General features: G+C 29.5%; 1 protein-coding gene across 4 annotated transcripts in view; it reads left to right on the plus strand.

Moving 5' to 3' along the window:
- LOC143249341 (kinesin-like protein KIF2A) overlaps nucleotides 1-21,376 on the plus strand; it is a 64,819-nt gene that overhangs the window by 26,329 nt on the left and 17,114 nt on the right. For all 4 annotated transcript variants that reach the window (XM_076499006.1, XM_076499007.1, XM_076499009.1 and 1 more), the window contains 11 exons: nucleotides 3,200-3,236; nucleotides 3,744-3,911; nucleotides 8,566-8,694; nucleotides 9,217-9,370; nucleotides 10,440-10,543; nucleotides 11,466-11,628; nucleotides 12,515-12,605; nucleotides 12,991-13,054; nucleotides 13,599-13,690; nucleotides 16,142-16,284; nucleotides 19,637-19,711. In XM_076499006.1, the coding sequence (XP_076355121.1) occupies nucleotides 3,200-3,236; nucleotides 3,744-3,911; nucleotides 8,566-8,694; nucleotides 9,217-9,370; nucleotides 10,440-10,543; nucleotides 11,466-11,628; nucleotides 12,515-12,605; nucleotides 12,991-13,054; nucleotides 13,599-13,690; nucleotides 16,142-16,284; nucleotides 19,637-19,711 (1,220 nt within the window). The remainder of the gene's footprint in view (nucleotides 1-3,199; nucleotides 3,237-3,743; nucleotides 3,912-8,565; nucleotides 8,695-9,216; nucleotides 9,371-10,439; nucleotides 10,544-11,465; nucleotides 11,629-12,514; nucleotides 12,606-12,990; nucleotides 13,055-13,598; nucleotides 13,691-16,141; nucleotides 16,285-19,636; nucleotides 19,712-21,376) is intronic.

Genomic DNA, 21,376 nt, shown 5'->3' on the forward strand with positions numbered 1-21,376 from the left:
TTCTTTTATCTGGAACTGATGCACCAATGTGTAGTTTGTGTAACACTCAAATCACTATCAGCCACGTTTTACTTTCTTGCCATCGTTACAATTCTCAACGACGGCAATATTTTAAACATATTTTTCCCAGGGTCAATCTGTAACATTGGACAGAGTTATTGGTGATGGTGACTCTGTCCACCTTGATAATGTTTTTAATTTTTAATGGCCATTAACCTTTTAATCTCATTTAAGTGTTGCATATTTATTTATTACACCTTTTTAATTGTGGTTCCTTTTTTACAGTTTTAATCTCTCTCCTTCAATTTGACATTGTACAATGGCCAGAACATTAAATAACCCGACACCAGGACTGGAAAGGCCAACTTCAGGTGACTAACGCTCCTGTTTGAACTATCCGTTTGAACTACTTGTTAGTCATCCTGGCGAGTTGTTATTATATTTTTGTTGCATATCATTTCACACTTTTACTACTTAACTTTTTAGTACTGGCCATATTGACTCATAACCCGGAACCAGGACTGGAAAGACCAACTTCAGGTGACTGATGGTGGTTTTTATACTTACCTGTTAGTCTTCCTGGCGGGTTACGATCATTACCATTCTGCTACAGGTAGTTCTTTACAACTTTGTTGACTGGATGTCAACATTGGTTTTTATGCCATTTTCTGTTTCAATTGCCATTTTGCTTTTATCTTCAATTACTTTTACAAATTTTACTCCATTTACTTGACTTTTATCTTTTTACTGGACATTTGGCTACTCATTATTACGATTTTGCGGAGTGTCTTTTAAAACTTTTATTCTTTAACATTTTGATAATAGCTGCTATGACACATAACCCGGAACCAGGACTGGAAAGGCCAACTTCAGGTGATTGACGGTGGTTCTTGAACTTACCTGTTAATCTTCCTGGCAGGTTATGATCATTAACATTTTGCTAGAGTAAATATTTTACAACTTTGAAGACTGGATGTCACCATTGGTTTTTACACCATTTTCTGTTTTAATTGCTGTTTTGTTTTTACCTTCATTTACTTTTACAAATTTTACTCCATTTACTTGACTTTATCTTTTTACTGGACATTTGGCTACTCATAATTAAGATTTTGCAGAGTGTCTTTTAAAACTTTTATTCTTTTACATTTTGATAATAGCTGCTATGACACATAACCCGGAACCAGGACTGGAAAGGCCAACTTCAGGTGATTGACGGTGGTTCTTGAACTTACCTGTTAATCTTCCTGGCAGGTTATGATCATTACCTTTTTGCTAGAGTAAATACCTTACAACTTCTTATACTCTGCCTTCTATCTTAACATTGTAGACTAGATGTCAACATTGGTTTTATACTTTTTTGTTTTACCTTCATTTCCATTTATGTCTATTACTACATTTATTTATTTATTTTTATTATTTTTTTTACATTTGTACAGAATGTCTGGCGCAGATAGCCTCGCTGCTTTGTGCCATAAAACACTAAATCAATCAATCAATCAAGTCTGGTCCAGGAGATTTATTAATTTTTAGGTTTCCCAACCTTTCTCTTAAAATTTAAAACTTAATATATATTTACATCAGTATTTTCTCTATACATTAACTGCTGTGGTTGAGGCATAATACATGTATCATTCTTCATAAAAACTGAACAGAACATATAATTTAACAAGTTTACCTTCTCATAATCTTCTAAGATCAGCTTCTCTGTCATTTTTAAGAGGCCCAATCCCTGTTTTGACCTTTTGCTTACTTATGTATCTAAAGAATTTGTTGTTTGATTTAATTATTTCAATCCACCCTCTTTCATATATGCACTCATCATTATAACACTAACTTGATAAGCAAAGTTAGACACAGTGTGTCTAACTGTACTTCTCTATTGTTTGTACTGGAAAATGGGGTCAATATTTATTTTACTTTCACACCAACACTTGCATGCTAACGATCAAATGATATCAACAACTACTTGATAGTATTGCCTGAACTAATTGCTTTTGGTCCCATCCGAATCTAAACGTGCATTGATTAGTTGAATTGAGAGAAATAAGAAAAGCAAAATGATGCAAAATTAATAATGTAATTAATAATTCGTGAAAAATGAGAGGTGTTCAATCTATCATTAAAATCCTAGAAACAAAATTCGGTTTTAGACTCAAGGAATGTGAAAATAGTTCTGGATTTTCAAGACTTCAAAAATGTTCTAGATTTGAGTCATATTTAGCACATCCCGATGTATGAATAACATTGGAGAAAAAACCTGGTATCTGGGATATATGAAGGCGTGTTGTAACCTATTTCAATTTATGGACAGTTGGTACAGATAGTCCTTGAGTTGCAATTCACAAAATTAACAAGTAAAATTAATAATTGGGCTCGTTAATTGATTACATTCAACTTATCAGTAACTTTCATGAGATTAATCTTCCTATTTTTAATTTGTTTGTGATTTTTTATAAAGAAATTTCTGAATTATTTGTTTAACCTGATACATCTTTAGGGACAACAGTTTAGGATTAACTTCTTTAATTCTGAGCTTATGTACTTGAAAATGTCACACAATTTATGCTGATTTCCTAATTTTTGTGATGGTTAAAAGGCTGGTAAAATTTACAAACCTCAGATTAGAGAAAATAACAATATAAAGTTTTACTGGAAATAAACATTTGAAATATATTTAGGAGCTTTGAGGTTACACAAATAAAATTTGAGAATTTTAGGACAAAGAATGGTTTTTAATCATAACATGAAAATCACTTTGCACTCAGACTTGTAGTAAAGCAGACTTGATATTTTCACAAACAAATATCTAGCAAAAAATCTGGTAATTTGTGTACAATAGACTTGCAATCTTCACTAAAACTACTAAATTTTGTAAAGTTACATTTACCGCATCAAAAGTTATAGTGTAAACACTAAACCCGTCTATATTATATCAAGTCCATCCTGAATGGGTTAATAAATGTAGTAATATTTCTTCTCTTTCTGTGTGTTTAATTTAAGTAGACTTTAACAAAAAACATTTGAAGTATGTTTAGTTTGAAACATAGTTCTTGGTTTGTGATTAAAAACTGTTGAATGGTAAAATGTTAATATATATGTTAAATATATTTTAAAAAATGGTACATGTTTTTTAAAATGTCTTTCTAGAAGAAAAGTGAAAAGAATATTGAAATAAAAATATAATATTCAATATTCTTAGCTTCCAGCCCGACCTTCTCATGCTGTGCAACCTAAAGGTGAGAAAGAAAATGTTATCCATGTAGTGTTTACAGAAATTATTTTTGAATTACTTTGTATGTGATATTTATAACTTGGAACTTGGAAACTTGCTAGTTATTTAGTTTTTTGTGATCATGTTTACACACAAATTGACTACTGTATGCATACAAAGAGAAATGTTTCTATACACATGGAAAAATATAAGTGTAAATTGGTTGTTTTCTTAAAATCATTTCTTCTTGCACCAAGAAGTGATCAGAACCTAAGTGATACCTAATTAACAATTTGTACATTTGTTTAAAATTCTTGTAATTATTGTTTTAAGAAAAAAGGTTTTCATTTATATTTTTGAAATGTTAATAAATAAGAATGTTTGATATCATATGACAATGAAAATCTACATTCAGAATGACTAAAGTCAAATTTTTTGGACAACTCTTACAATCCTTTATATATGGTTGTTGTAGCAGACAACTTTAGGCATATATAATTGACTCCTTTTTGTTGTTTGTTCATGTACCTAGGGTCTGTTAGAACTCGCCAAAGCTATGCCCGGACACAGCTACAGAATGGACACTCTGAGAATAATTTTCAATCACCAGCTCCTCCTAATCCTGTTAACAATACAGTAATGGCTCTTCCACCTGCACCCACACCTGGACCACTTCAACCAATACAAAAGGCTAACACAGGTATCACTAATACATCATATATTATACACTACAATTATCATCAAAGGTTTACATGTCCCAATAAAACTTTCTAGTTTCTAGAACCTTTTCAAAAACAAATGATTGTTGGAAAAATTGTTAATTTTATAGCAAATGTTTTGTTTTTTGGATGATATATAAAGTTACAAGAAAGGGGTTTCCAGAATTATTTGTTTCAGTGATGTTTTGGAAACTTCAAAACTATTAATTCTGGTATATATCATTTGATGCTATGATAGTAGTCCACAAGATTCTTAAAACTTCTGTATGGTGGTGCAGAACTTAATTGTAAGAAAGTATAGAAATCTGTGGTTTGTAAGTGAACATTCTTTGAGAGTATAAAATGCTAGGCACAGAATAATTTCTTCATTTCCACTAAGTTAATATGGTAAAAGGTAAAGTTATCTGAAGATCTTAGGCAGAAAATTATTGACATAAATCAATAGAAGGTTTCTAAGTATTTGAGTATCCAAATTTCAGCAGTTTTACTTGTAAAGAATTAGAAGACTCATAGGACTGTCACAATACTCTCTTGATCTGAAAGAAAGATGGTTCTGGCACAAAAAAGTAGAATAATTATGAGAAGCTAAGAACAGCCTGGGATTAGCTACCAAAGATATTTAAAAAGAATTAATTTAAAGTGAAACTGAGGTTTCCAATTTAACCACGGGTTAAGTACTGCATATTGAAAGTCTCAATGGTTGCAGACCAAACCTCTCAGAAAAATCCACAGGGACTACAACTTAAAGTTTGCAAAAGGTATTTGAATGATGAATATCAGTTCTGATCAAAAGTTTTGTCAAACTATTTAATCATGCTGATAGCTGTTGGATTTATTCAGTTTAGTGACACAAAAAGAACATAACACCTGCCCTCAAGTGTGGAGGGGGTAATATCGTTCTGTGTGGTTGTTTTTCCTCTGATGGCAATGGCACAGAAGATGCAGTTTCTATTCATGGTAAAGTAGATCAGTGTACCAAAAATGTTAACCAATTATCCAAACTTTTTCATTCTAAAACTTAGTTTAAGCAAGAACAACAAGATGTTTCACCATAACAAAAGCCCTAAACATGCATCAAAATCTACTTCAGAATAGTTAAAGAAAAACTTTATAGATTGGCCTGGTAAAAGACACAATATCAATTTGATTTAGAACCTATGATATGAGTTTAAACAGGCTGCAGAAATGGAATGTACTAGAACAATTTTACATTGTAAAAGGTCAAAAATCACTGAATCATGCCTAAATCTCATTAATAAATATTATAATCATTTAAAGGATATTGTTAGAGGTGACTTAACAAGCTATTTATTTCATTTTTTTGTCAGAGTATAAATTAATTTCAGTATACATTCAGAGTTTTAATTAGCATTTTTAGAATTTTGCTAAAGTAACTGAAGAAATTATGTTTTATAACTTTTTTACCTCATGCTCAAAACAACTTGTCATAAAAGGTGATTTTTCTGATAATTGTTTATAAGAAAAGTTTAGAAATTAGAAACTGCAATTGAAGTATGTGATAACAACTGTATATCAGTTTATTTACATCTTTCTTCTCTAAAGAAACATAGATGTTATTCATTATGCCACTACTTAAAGTCTATGAAATTAATTTATCAGTATTTAAAGTAGAATTAATTATTGATTATAGACATGATTGAAAATTTGGTAATCTGTTTGTTACAAAATTTGGTTGTAGTACCAAGATTTTATGTAAAATGTTACAGAATATTCTTGTTATTTTTCTTAACATTTTAATTATGTTGCACAACAATAAATATTGCTTGGATTTAGTTAAACCATTCTTTAGTATTAAATTTGTGAACAGTGTTTATCTCTTTGGAAGCAGGGATCATATTCTCATCATCAGCCATAGGAAAACTTGAATGAGCAAAAAAATCAATTTGTATAATTGAGTGTATTCATCTCTTTTTGCACGGTTTTGTAAAAAATGGTAATATTGTTTTTGTGATTAAAATGCATTTTTTTGCTTTCATAATAAGTTTATTCAAAACTTTATCTTTCTGAAGATAATTTAGCCAGTAGAAGCTCAAAATGAAGGAAATATTCACCCACTTATAATTACATCTAACAGTCAGCTATGTGCATGTTTGTTTACAAAATAGTAAAGAACGTAATCTAAAGATGGAAACTAACCATTATTTAATATTGTTTTTTCATTGAAAAGTACTAAAAATAAATTAGAAATTGTTTAAAAATAAGCACAAATTATGAGGGAAATAAATATAGGAATATACTGTTACAAAGTTGATTTTATTTGCAAATTGATAAGTTCATAAAAGGTGTTTTAGAAAAAGGTGATAATCATATCCTGCTTTATTTGCATAATGTTTGTTCAACTATGACCATCCTACTTTGCTCAGGATTGGTTTAAACTATTTATCAACAACAACCTGGTCCAGCATGGCCAAGTGTGTTAAGGCGCTCAACTCATAATCTGAGGGTTGCACCAAACATGCTTGCCCTTTCAGCCGTGTGGATGTTATAATGTGGTGGTCAATCCCACTACTTGTTGGTAAAAGAGTAGCCCAAGAGTTGGCAGTGGGTGGTGATGACAAGCTACCTTCTCTCTAGTCTTACACTGCTAAATTAGGGATGGCTAGTGCAGGTAGCCCTTGAGTAGCTTTGTGCAAAATTTAAAACAAACAACAACCTAAAACTTTTGATATTAAAGAAGTCTTTATTTGGTAAATAAAACTAAGCAAAAGAGTATATCCCTTTTTCTTCCATGTGTCTATTATCTAATGTATACAAAACTAAAATTTTGTTCATTTATTATTTTTGGATAATATTTTATTTGTTCTGTGGTTGCTCATTCTCTTTCTAACTCTTGTCTACCAAATAATGCCATTAATGTTTCTGCTAACATTATTTTGAGTTTAATACAAAAGATCATTTAAATAATAGTTAATTGATGAATGTTGCTGAAACCTAAATTTCTAAATAGGTGTCCAAGGACTGAGTTTTGTATTATGATATCCCTCTTCTCACCAGAATGTGAATATATTCATTGTCTACAGTCATGTACAAAAGAAAAAATATTGTTTTGGCTTTGATAGGAATATGGAACCAGAGCTGATTTTGAAGTGGCTACAGTATTTTTTCTTTCTTCATAGTTTTGTAATTTTATTTGATTATGAAAGTTAGAAAGTAACTCCATGATGTTATTACAGACTTTGACCAAATAATTTCCTAAAATAACGATGGTTAATGTATTGGTATTTATGGTAATCATTATCATTTAGATAACTATTTATTATTACTAGGTTATTAACTTTGTCATTCTTATAGTACAGAAGTGTGTCAAATAATTTCATTGATTTTATCTTTTTAGTTAAATTATTTTATGAACTGAAACAACCCTTATTATCTTTAATAAATGATTGAGCTAAAACAATAAGTTGTTAGCATATTCCTCACATAGTTTGTTGCACTAATGAAATATTTGGCTTTAATTGCGAAAAATATATAGTATAAATGACAAAAAATAAATTATATACTATACATTATGTATCAGTATAACTTGTTACAAAAATAAAGTTGTTTTTTTTTAGTATATATTGCTCTCAAATTTTCCATTTTAGTTCAGAATCAGAGGTTTGCTATATCTGAAAAGATATTTTTACACAACTGATTTGGAAAAGACAAATTAAACAGAATGTGGAAGAAAATACATCTGCAGTTAACAATGTTTTAATAATTTCAGGTCTATTGGTTTCCAATACTTCACCAGGTTTTAGCATTTGAACTATAACTTCCAAAATGTTACATAACTGATCTTCCAGAATATGCATGTTTTAGAGTAGTGACAATTACCTTAATGAACATTGAACGGCAAGAAGTTATTTGTACAGATTTACTAAATATGTCTTTACAATGTCAGTATATATGTAAATTGTTTTTTCTTCAGAAGTAATACGTTAATGTGTTTTCATTAGTCTCACACACACCTCCAGAATCAGCTTCTGACAGCATCCAGTCTGTTATAAATGTTAGCTCTTTGAATGTGAGACTGTTATCTATTTATAACTGACTATAATGAAACTGAAAAATAAATGAAATTATATTTTTAAAACTGATCTCTTAGATTGCAATTTCAAATAATAACAGTTTATCGGGTTATTAAATTGTTTTCTGGCACTTCAGTTTTAAATTATTCCAATAAATATAATAAACATATAACAATAATATTATGGCTACAATTTTTATTATTGCTGGTCAGTGTCCTAAAATTTCCAAAATTTTGTCACTCAAATTCTGATGGATAATATTAATGTACTCAAGCTAGCACAAGTAACTTTCATCACAGTACTATCAAGTAGATGCTTTGGTTTTTGAAAAGAAAAACTATTTAAATAGCAAGTTATGTCTGCTTAGTGTTATGAACATAATTTTTGTGCATCAGTTTTTTTGTGTGTGCTTAAATACAAAATGTTTATTTTATAACTAGTATTTAATATTCAGTTTCAAAATGAGATATAACAAGTCACCATTTTTCTTTCTAAAAAAATGTTTGTATTTGAACATTAAAGTTATAATTTTAAATTTTAAATCATATTTATTATATGTTGAAAAGCTAAAAATATATTTCTAGCTCTTTTACCTATATTACAGGTCAGATAGCACAACTTCATAATACAGGCACAAAGGCTGCTACGAAATCAGGATGGCAAGATAGGAAGCCAAGTTCATTGGCTGGTCCTCTGAAGAAAGGAGAAAATCTGTGTAATGAAGATCCCTCTGGTAAAGTTGTTTCAGATAAATTTATAAATACAGTTTGAAACAGTTCAAAGAAAAAGAAACAATAGTTTTACTTTCTCAGTTTGATCCTTTTTTAGACTTTGATGCTGAATTTTTTTCCAGTGATGAAACTGTAAATTGGTAAGTGTATTTTATTTTTATGTAATTTAAATACTTCTAACTGTGGTTTAACTAGACAGTACTTTTTTTAAAAGCAAAATAAGAAATGTAATTTATAATTTACTTTGAAAATCAATCTTCCTTGTAGCCATGAATGGATTTAAATTAATTTCTGTATGAGGGGTTAACAGAATATTTGAGAAGTTTATGGCACTGTGTTTGATAGATAATCCATGTAAATGTAGAGTATTAAAGATACCTCTAACTCTCTGGTCATGTTAGAGATTATGTAACAGTCAATGGATCATGATTTTATGATTCAAAGATGAAAACTTGTTTATGTATAGAGAAGGTTGTTATTTTAGAGTTTAGACTTGGAAAATAACTTCTTTCTATTGTATATAGCTCGACGACGATCAAATGTGGTGAAAGAAGTGGATAGGATTAAGAAACAGAGAGAAGAGAGAAGAATGCGACAGGCAGAACAAAAAGCTGAAAAACAGGAACTCATGAATGTAGATCCTGGAAATCCAAATTGGGAATTTATAGGAATGATAAAGTAAAAGTATTTCAATATTGAATATAAAGGGGACATAATAGAGAGAAACGAAAATATAAAATCATAAAATTATCTAAAAAAACTAGTTTAAAAAATTAAAACTTTCTGATTGCTTTGTTTTTTAAATAATTTGTGGCTAGTGGTGAAAAATTATAAGTAAAATCACTATATTTAATCCTTTGCTTCTGAGCATAACTCTTGCATTTATTATGAACTTTTGCAGTGTTATAACTTAGAATCAAGATTTAATTTAAAAAAATTATTAATATGTGTATGTCACAAAACTTGGCATAAAAATGTAGGATAAAATTAATATTTTTATATTGTTTACATTTTTGTTTCTTAATTTCTAAAATATGTAAAAATTCTGTTTTCATTTTCCTGTATCTCTGTGTGTTTCAGCTCTGATTTCTTCTTCAGAATTGTTTTAACATCAAAAATATGCTAGTTTCCAACCAGTTAGAAACAAACTAACCGTAATTAGAAGCAGTTATCTGAAATGTTAACCTTCTACATTCTAAATTTGCTGAGATACCAACAAATTTGTCAAACTTGCCAGAGAAGCCCTTCTCCACTTTTTTCTGACATTTGTTATTGTTTTGGTAATCAACTTTTTATGACTGGTGGACATGTTTATATTTAATAGAAAGTGCAGAATTTTCTTGTGAGAGACTTATCACATTTACTTGAATTTGCCATGTATAAGTATATAGACTAACATGGTTCTTTTGTCTTTGACCATTGTTATCTTACTCTGAATGGCTGAGGGAACTTTAGCAACCTACTTATAAATTGGATACATTTTAGTGGGACTTTCTATCCTTGTGCATGAAATATTTTTGTTCTAAAATGCCAAATTTTGTGTAAATTAAGAATTACACTAAAAGTTAGTATGTATAACTTCAGAGATTTGAGGTCAGTCACATTGAGCCCGTAAACTGATGGTTAATTATCTATACTCATTACTAGATTGATTTTTAGTTTTGATCTCAGTATAAGATATTAATTTAGTTTTAGGCAGGAGTATTTAAATGTGTTCAGAACTTCAAAGTTTTATAAAATTTAATAGAGAATACCAGTCTCAACTAGAATACAAGCCTATCATGATGAATGACCCTGTTCAAGTTCAGCAGATTTGTGTTGCTGTCAGGAAGAGGCCACTAAACAAGAAAGGTAAGTGCTTCTACAGTAAGAGCTACTTACTCTTTACAATTGCAAGAGCAATGACCTAGGTTCCATGTTGACCTAAGAACAATTGTCTGCATTTTCATTTTTACTTAATCTGATCAAGATTACCTGACACTGTAGTTTCCATCATAAATTTTCTGTGGAAGACAAGGTCAGTCTTAACACATTACACATCTTAACAAAGTTTCCCTAGACCTTCCACTGTATGTGAAGATTGGCTTTCAACATCAAGCATACCATAAAACTATTATGTCCATTTGCTTTGCACTGGAGAATTTAATAGATGGGGTCAAATGAGACTGCTCTGATTCCAGTTTTTTCAATCATGTTTTTCACCAAAACAGCTATTGATTTTGTAGTGAAGCTAGAACTTTGTCAATTTTTGGCTTGTGAACCTTCTTAAACTTCATATTATTGTTTATATTTATAGCATTGGATTTTTCTAACTTTATTGTAATAGCTTTTTGATCAGCAGTTCTCTTTTATGACTATAGACTTCACTTTGCAAATTATGTAGCTGCCCCAGAATTGCATGGGGTATAGTCCTAGGACATTTGCTCTATTAAGTGCTGTATTGTTGGAGTTTTTTGTTGTTGTTTATTATGGAGGACATTGAAGTTTATTTTTCAATGTTCTTAGTCTGTATTGTTTAAGAACCTTACTGTACAAAATTTTTTCCTCAGAAATTGTAGGGTGTATTCCTTTAGGCTTAAATTACCAAAGACATAACACAGTTCATTGTTTGAGGAATTGTCATTAAATCATTAGCATATGTTATAAATACATTTAAGTAATAAAAAAACAAGAATTGTGTTCTAAAGCTACAAATCTCTTATGCAAAATAATGGTCAAATATTTTAAGATTTTCTAACTCTTGTAAAAAAATCAGTCGTCATGTTTTGAACAGAAAACACAAGAAAGGAAGTGGATGTAATCAGTGTGCCAAACAAAGAACTCGTTGTAGTTCACGAGCCGAAGCTTAAGGTTGACCTCACAAAGTATCTAGAAAACCAAGTCTTTAGATATGACTATGCCTTTGATGAGACAGCTGGTAATGAACTAGTCTATAAGTAAGTGAAAAATGTAGATATAAAACATATATTCTTATCTGTATTTGTTTTACATCAACATTAGTAGCTTAATCTCTAACATGAAGTAAGTGTTATCTTTCTACATATTTTTTAGGTAATGAATAGTGTAGTAATTAAAAATGCATGGAAAATGTCATTAATAAGCATCTGTAGTTTGCATTATATATAACACTTAAATTATTTCTCAAAGTTAATCAACAAGTGGCACTAATATTATGATAATTACATTTTCATATTTCAGAATTTAACTATGAATATTATTTTGTAACATTATCCATCTGTTTTAACATTTTAATACTTCTGCAAATGGATTCAAATAATTTTTATGGAAGGATGTTTTAAGAGTGGATTATCTTCTATCATCTTTGTAGTTTGATTCATATACTGAATAAACAGCTAATACAGTAGAATTGTGGTGATTTAAAAAAAAGTGATTCAATGTAAGCTTGGATTTTCTTTAAGAGGAACACAAGTTTATAACTAAATCCAAGAGGTGCAAGGATATAACTTCACTAAATGTGGTAAACAAATAATTATTGAATAATCCAGAATTGTTAAACAAACAAAAAACATGAAAAACTTGGTTTTTGTATTTTGTGATTCAGGTTGAAGATACTTGGATTATTCTGTTTGTTTCATTGGCAATTTATTGCATAAAGTATTGTTTGTTTATGTATTGGTAAAATCTAATTTTTTAAAATTTGTGTGTGTGTGTGTGTCAAGAAAACTGTATAACAGAATAATTTCTTGTAAGTAATGCTTCAAGTTATTAAAAGTACTTCAATCTTGTATTAAGATTAAAAATATGTTGTGTTTTTATTTTGCATTCAAACCATAATGTTAACTAAAAATTTGTTTCATTTAGATTTACAGCAAAGCCATTAGTTCAAACAATATTTGAAGGTGGGATGGCAACCTGTTTTGCTTATGGGCAAACTGGAAGTGGAAAAACGCATGTATGATTGTGTTGAAAATAAAGAAATGTTTATAATTGTTTGTGTTTTTACAAAATCTTACTGGATGTTCACATTGTTTTCATGTTTATTTTTTATATTATATTCTATCAAGTAATTTTTAATTCTGTGTTTATTTCAAAGAATGTTTTAAACAACAATGTAAAAGTTTATCAATAACATCTAAATGATAAAATATATTCACAACAATTTGTAATTACTATTTACTGTTATGTTACATTTACTCAAGACTGACAACAATAAATGATCTAGAACTCAAACTGGTACTATTGAACATTATTATGTCTTTTATTTTGTAATTGATTTTAACAGATAAAAGTGTGGGTTCTTGTAGTTGTGGTACATGGCTTTTTTTCTGCTTATTCAGACAATGGGTGGAGACTTTCAGGGTAAATCACAAGATTGTACTACGGGTATTTATGCACTTGCTGGTCAGTACTGTTTTTTTTTTGTTTTTTTTGTAGTTTCTTATAGGTTATTACATGTTTAGTTCTGCCTTCTTCTGTGATGTTTGATTTATACTTGTTGAGTTTGTGTGTGTGTGTGTGTGTGTGTGTGTGTGTGTGTGTGTGTGTGTCTTGTTATGGGATTTATTAGGTGATAAGATCAAACTTATATTTAGGATTTATCATAGCTCACAAATCCATCTAGATTTTAGTCTTTTTGTTTTTTGGTTACATTTATTTTTGTGGATCATGTTAATCTCCTGATATATATATATTTTTTATTTTTCAAGTACGTAAGCATCATTAAACAAAGTTAAATTATTAAAAAAATTAATTATTCAAAATTTGTAGAAACTGACTGTCATATTAAGTATCATATATAATTCATTCAGTTATGATGTTTCATAGACTGTGGTTAAAAAAGCACCTTAAGAGTTTTAGATCAACATTACATGAACAACTGTTATAGAACCTTCTAGGAAACAATTTTGTTCTTATTGAAACTACATACATTCCACTTTTATTGCAGCAAAAGACGTTTTCAAGTTCTTGAATTCAGCCAGGTACCGGAGTGAAGACTTAATTGTCACATCCAGTTTCTTTGAAATATACAGTGGGAAGGTAAATATGAGATTTAAAATTAGCTGAAGAAGACTTACTGTTACAGAAGAACTTGTCCTCTTTTACTGGAAATACTAAAGCTCTAACACATTGTGAAATACATCATTTCATGTGTTTAACCACTTAAGCCTTGTTTATTTTTCCTACAATTAAATGTGTGTGGTTGTTGTTCCTACATTCAGATATTTATTCCTGATTAATTTATAGCTTTTTATAATTTTTCACCAGTTTTTTTATGTAATGTGAATTGTTTTTGTGTTTTATTTGTTGGTAAGCCTTTTTATGTTGAGACAAACCACAGTTTTTATAGCCTTCAAATTTGTGTGGTAACAGAGTTATCAAATAGAAAATCAGACTCTTCTTGTCACCCCCTCTTTTTCAGGATTTTTTAATAGTTCTCACCTTTAATTCTGTGTTATGTAAAATCAATTGAAAGCCAAGATTTTCATCTGTCAAATCACTTATCATATTATTTTGTTTTCTGAATTTTCAGTTTTTGTTGGTAAAAGATAACTAGTTTGAATGAATTTGTAACGGTTCTTATTAGAAAACCAGAAATATTGTGAGAGTTAAAGGAAATTGTCTGCTTTTTACACATTAGTATTTGATGTTATTCAATGCATTACTACCATTAGTATAAACAAAAAACTTGAGTTAAGCATAATTGACAGTCAACAGCAAAAAGACAATGATCCTAGTAAGTATGTTATTTCTTGTTTATTGTTTATTCTCTATTGTTACAAAAATATCTAAAATGCAACATAGGGATGTCTTTAGGTTAGTTAAGGTTAAATGAGGTAAATTAAGTAATAATAACATAGTAATGTTTTGTGAGGCAGGCATGCAAACAACTCGTGGTAATGTCATATGATAGGGTAAAGTGAGCTCTCCATTCCCCAAGTGATTTACAACTTAGTGGCATTGAATAGTAGTTAGACACAGTTCAAAGGGCAATAAAACTTAAATATAAATAGATGTATGCTGTTATGAGTTTAAAACTATTTAGGATACACAAATGTAGATTCATGTTACAATTTGAAGTCATTCGAGAATGAATAAATTGTATTTCCTAACTTTTTTATATTGGTTACAAAATTGGTGAAATCAATGCAAAAACATAAGTATTTAAACTTGCTTAAATCTCACAACATTATACATTTTTGTATATTTATTAATTTTATGATACTGACATTTCATCCATGCCTGGCTAACAATATAAAACTTAAAATGATGTGGTGCATGTATACTCCTGTTACCATATCCAATAATATAAAAGCAGCTTTTAGTCTTTGCAAAGTGACCTGTCTTGGCTGTGTTTTAGTGAACTAGTATTTTGTAAAATAGTCACTTCAGTTATTATACATTGTATGTGTATATAAAATACTACAAATTACAAACAAATTATTAAAATTATTTTTATTAAAACATAAAACAACAAAGGAGTAAGGCAAATAATTATCTCTTCTGTTTATGACTTTCGTACTTGGTTGCTGCTTGTTGTAGCTTACTGAGTCTTAAGATATTTCGTGTATGGAGGATTCGAAACAAAATAATTTATTTTAGGTTTTATATATAGTTGAATAACCAAAAAAATCATAAATTGCTATACCAATACCATAGAATTTCATTATAATTATTCAAGCTTAGTAAGTAAGCTGTATTTGGGTCTGAAAAAAATATGAAATTTTGAACAGATTAAAGACTCAACTTACCAGCACAAAAGTTAGTTTTTAAAGAAAGAAGTGACAGTTTATTTTAAAATGGCTGAGAAAGCCACTAGGGGACATTCTGAGCTTTCAGTGGGTTATTCACATGTCACATATAGAAGTAAATTTATACAAAGGAGTGTTTTTAAACGTGGAAAGAGATAAGCAAGTCTATTTTGTTTGATTCTATACACAAGTAACACCTCAGCAAATAGAAAAGATAGGAGGTTCTTATTTTATATCCTATATATCAATATCAGTAATTGTGGAGTTCCTATTTCGTAAAATCTGTAGACTTTGTATTTTGACATCACAAACATCTAATCTAAACCAGTGCAGCATCTGACATAACATGACACACCATGAGTCAACAAAAGCAATGACATGGCCTTTGATCCATGGCCAGTCTGGAAACAGTTAAGAGCCTGCACTTAAAATAAATGTTGTCCCATCAACTTTGGTTTATAAAACCTGGTAAAGAAGGTTAATGAAAGCACATGATGAAAATTTTAACTTTAAAAACCTGCAAAGAATAACTTGTTTAACATCAGCATATATATGTGTTATTTCAGCATAACTTCTTTACAACATGTTGAAATTGAATAAAATTACATTAAAACCCAGTAAAGCTAAAATAAGAACACTTCTAAATATACTAGTTGGACATTATAGTTAAGAAATTCTTACTTGGATGTTTATTCTGTTGGCTATGTTAAAAACTGATATTATGTCTTCTTTTTTCTAGGTGTTTGATCTGTTGAATGAAAAATCTAAATTAAGAGTCCTGGAAGATGGTAAACAGCAGGTTCGAGTAGTTGGCCTCCAGGAGAAACTTGTAAAATGTGTTGATGATGTGCTTAAGTTAATTCAACATGGCAACAGTGTTAGGTAAGATTAGTTGGGAATAAACATGTTTGTTTTCTTTTTCTTTATGGGAAAACTATGACAGGTAGTGGCTGTGTTAAGTTGGAAATGTGTTTTCAGTTAAAACTTTACATAAGTATATGATAGTGGGCAGAAATGAAATAAAGTGCAGAGCATAAACTGGGATGTTAATAATTAAAAAGTGAAACTAATTTTTATTATATAGCAAAATATAATAGGTTTGTGTTTGAACATTATACACTGTTTAACTCTGTTCATACAGACTTGGCAAATTTGATCATCCTTGTGATGATTAAGCTATACATACTATAGTTGTGAATGTATTAAGTGTTTTCACAAAATTTTGCCTACTTTAACTCACTCAGTATGCTCTTGGTCCAATTGACCAACCATAAGAATATTTTCACTTGCATGTAGTTTTAATAATTTTTAATGCAGTGTGTGCATCTTCACAAAATTTGCAGATTTTCAGTACACATTACAAGAATTTTGTACATAAAAACAAGTTTTTCTGCTTTGAATAGTTTGTGTGCAAAGTGATTTTCATGTTAAGATTGAAAATACTTCATCTCATAAACCTCAGATTTAATTTGTATTTTCTCTAAAACCTCTTAAATACAACTCAGGCATTTTTTTTGCTGAAACTTTATATTTAACCTGTTATTTTCTCTACCCAAACTCTGCACAATGTTGATCAATTTGACCAAACTTGTAACCACTATAGCATTAAGTGAACATTATAAAACTGATAAACATAAAAATTGGGTTTTTAACATTATTTTTACTAAAGACTTCTCTAAGTTTACAAAACTTTACTTAGCTGTTATGAGTCAAATTGCAAAGTATCTCTCTTCCTCTTAGATTTCACATTTTATTTGTTTAACCCTTTCTCTGTGGACATCTTTTTCTGTGCATGTTATGATATTTTAGTGAGTTACATTCAAAATTTAAACTACTTTCTTAGCATGATTTTACCAATAAATATAAAGTAAAAGTGTAGCTAATAACCCATATTTTAATAGTATACAAGTTTTAAGTTCTTACTTTTATAAGGTAATATTTTTTAAAAATCTTGAATTCCCCTTAATGCAAGAATTATGACATTTGCTCTGTTGGCATCCCCTACTTTCTAAATTTTCACCATAAATTTAACACAAATTACTTATATTGTCATTGCTTAGGCAGAGCATACTTTACATAGCCTTCAATCTTATTTGGTTACAGATCCATGAAATAGATAATCAGGTACCCCTCTTTTCACATTCTCTCTTTCAGAAATGGACAGTAGTTCTTTCTGACGTTCAATATTATATTATTGATGATTAACAGAAAGCCAGTGTTTTCACCTGTCAAATGACATATATTATTTTCTGTAAATATACTGGCAGTGTCACTTTCAGTTCAACTTGATCCCCATGGGAAATGCATCAACGAGCTTAGATGAAGTTTTAACAGCTCTTGTTGCATAGTTAGAAAGCCAGAGAAATTGTGATAGGTATGGGACATTGTTTATTGTTTGTTATTATTATATTCATTTGTGCATCATGTAATTAAATAAAAAAAATTAAGTGCAGTGCTACTTATTAGTAGACTTAAACATCATTGACAGTCAACAGCAAAAAAACAAAGTACGTACTTTTTCTTGTTTTTTCATGTATACTTTTTTATTTAGTCTTATAAAAGCAATTAAAATATAAAAGTAGGAAACTTTATGCTATTTCAGGTTAGATTTCATAAAATAAGTTATTTATAGCTTTTCATGAGGTATGATTGCAAGTAGTTTATCTGTAATATAACTCAATAGCGTAATGTGAGCTTCACATTTGTCAAGTAATTCACAACTTATAATGATGCAAATAGTAGCTAGACAGGATTAAAAGGGTAGTAACATTAAAACTGAAATATAAGTAGATGTATACTTTTGTAAATTTAAACTAATCTAGTTTCTAATTCTTACATATTAGTTACTCTTGTTAAAAGTATATAATAAATAAGAAATAGTACTTACTATAGTGTTTAGGGCTGCTGGCACTTGAATGCAGTGCTTCAGTATTCATACTTTTTTATCAACATATTGGTTGCAAATAATTCATGTGGCTTTCATATATATATTAGAACTTAAGAAATATATTGGGTGCTATAATAAAATGTTTCAAAAATATTATAATTTATCTGATTTTATAATTATATTATGAATAAATTTTAAATTCCATTACTTACTCATACCTGTAGCTTTATTTAACACACATCAAGGTGTTTTTGCAAACTACATTTTTGACAGTCCCAAAGTGAACAAAACATTAAGATTCCTCTATATACAATATGCTCTTTCTGTTTATAAATATGCTCAGTGACACGTAGATGTGAGTGAGTAATTTGTTATAAATAATGAAAAGATTGGATGGGCTTCTGTACTGGGTTGACCAATCCATTGATTTCTCAGCAAATTGACAAGGTAAGAGGTTCAGATTTGTATACATTTCCTTGTTAGAATGTGTAATTTGTATTTCTAATTGGTTAGGTGCTATAGAAACTGTACTGTTTAAGTTATATAATTTAAAGGGAATGATTCAGAGGGCACATGTGATATAGAAAACAAGATTGAAAATATTTTTAGATATTTTCAAAATAAAAATTCTAACTTTGCATAAAAGTTATGAAACAAACTAAAACAATACTGCTCAGTTTACTATTTTATAGTAAATAGTACTTAGAAACATCTTCAGATGATTCTATCCAGGAATTATCTTTTTGAAATTTCATGAGAACTGGGGTAGTACAAGTGTAAATACTAAACACTTAGTTTCATCATAAATTGACAACTAGTAGTTTGTTTTGTTTTTATACACATACTAATATATAGATACTAATCCTTTCACTTCTAACAGGATTTTACTCCTGCTAGTACAGTGGTAACTCTACAGATTTACAGTGCTGAAATCAGGGGTTTGATTCCCCTCGGTGGACTCAGCAGACAGCCTGATGTGGCTTTGCTATAAGAAAAACACACACACACACACACACACACACACACACACTCCAACAGGATTTGTTCCAAAAAAAGCTTTTGTAAATAATTCCTCAAAATATTTTTCACAATAGTAAGTTTTGTTTATTGACCTCATATTTCACATGTTTACTTGATAATTTTTATTAATCTACTGAATGTTTACCCTCCTTAAGCTTCACTAATAAAATTGTTTGGAATATTTCTTTAGTTTTCCAAAGAAAACATGTTAGTATTCTATAGACAACTGCCAAAGAACTAGCAAATTCCAGTTTAATCATTGTATTATAAAATGTTTGTTGTAAAGCTTGAATTTTAATAGAAAGTTTACCATTGTTTTTTCATCAGAACTTCAGGACAAACTTCAGCCAATCAGCACTCATCCAGGTCACATGCTATTTTCCAGATTATTTTGAAAAAAAGGTAATTACAGACAGGAATGTTGTTTTTACTGAATTAGTAAAATCATTTTCTGATTTTTTTTTTAGTTAAAAGGAATGGGTTAAAAATAACCTGGATCCACCCTATTGGGAAAACTTCTTTATGATGTGTTGAAGACAAAAACAGTGAAAAAAAAATAGAACATTAGTCTGGTACTGATTTACATCTTTACTTCAAAAGATATATTTATAATAGTCATTCTTGATCCATACGTCTTCACCTGGCCAATATTTTATTCTTTAATATTAATATTACTTGCAGGCAATTCAGTGAATTAGTTTTATTACTGTTTCTTTTTTTTACTAAAGAGAATTTATTCTACTTCAGTGCTTGTTCTTTCTACATTATGTACAGTTAAACTTGTTTTTGAAGTCCATCTGAGGTAAAAAACAAAACAGGTCATTATATACAAACAATTTTTTTTATAAAAGCATAACAAAAGTTATGTGTTGAATGAAAGTTCATATAGTTTGTAGATAAATGATTGGAACATTCATGACCAGAGTTGGTATTTTAGTACCTGATACTTTTACTGTTTGAATATACTTTCAGTTTTATGAAGCAGTCCAGTTTGTTGCAGTTTCTATAATGATTCCTCATTAATATGTTTGTTTATTCTTTTTGTATCTCCCCTTGCTAGTACAGTTGTAAGTCTACGGATTTACAATGCTAAAATCAAGGGTTCAATTCCCCTTGATTGGCTCAGCAGATAGCCCAATGTGGTTTTGCTATAAGACACACACACACACACACACACACAGTCTTTTCATAGTTAAACAGTTTATGGAATCAGTAACTGAATATTCTTTGCAGTAGCTTCAGTACAGACAAGGCCCTTTGACATACCCTCTTGACCTCTGGATATTTCTTTGTAAACTGCTTGTTTCTAGAAACATTTATTTTACAGCTGGAGATTTATCAACTTTAATCCAAAAATACTGAACCAAGTGACTGTGCTTATAGTAAACTCATGTTCTTCAACTTATCATAAGATTTAGGTGCAGTCTTTGCTACTTTAACATTAATTTATCTTGTACTTACATTTCAGAAACAAAATATAGATAGAAATAAGCACATGTGATTGCAGTGTATTCCAGTGTAGCTACATATGTGAAGTTGGATATATTTAAACCCTTATTTACCATCATATATACTTCTGCATACTTCAGAACTTGAGGCCTAGGTATGTGTCTCCATGAGTTTATTTGGTGATATTTGTTGAACTTTGAAATGTTTAGTGAATAAAAATGTTTCTATGGCTACAGTATGTGTTTGCCATGTAGAGTAATGTTCATCATTAACACTGAGTTAATCATTTTTGGTCTCACTGAAGAGGTAGATGCTATGTTAAAGTTCTTTAGCATTGAACAGTAGTTGTGACCACATAAAACTGATTGCTACAAACAGGTGGTCAGTCATACAGGTTTATAGTCAAACCATTTTCTCTGCAATTTGTCATCAACACTTGTGGTGTGGATGCTGAGACAGTTGTGTGTGTTAGTTGTTTTTTTATTCATCTTTCAACTAATTACACAAACAATTTTTGTATGAACCCATTCTTAATGTATTTAATATTTTCAGAAAAACATACTTTTAGTAAGTACATTATTTTGATATCTCTTCCCACATTGTATGTTTTGAGGTTTA

Source organism: Tachypleus tridentatus, chromosome 4 (assembly GCF_004210375.1).
Source record: "Tachypleus tridentatus isolate NWPU-2018 chromosome 4, ASM421037v1, whole genome shotgun sequence".
In the NCBI taxonomy this organism is placed as follows: Eukaryota; Metazoa; Arthropoda; class Merostomata; order Xiphosura; family Limulidae; genus Tachypleus; species Tachypleus tridentatus.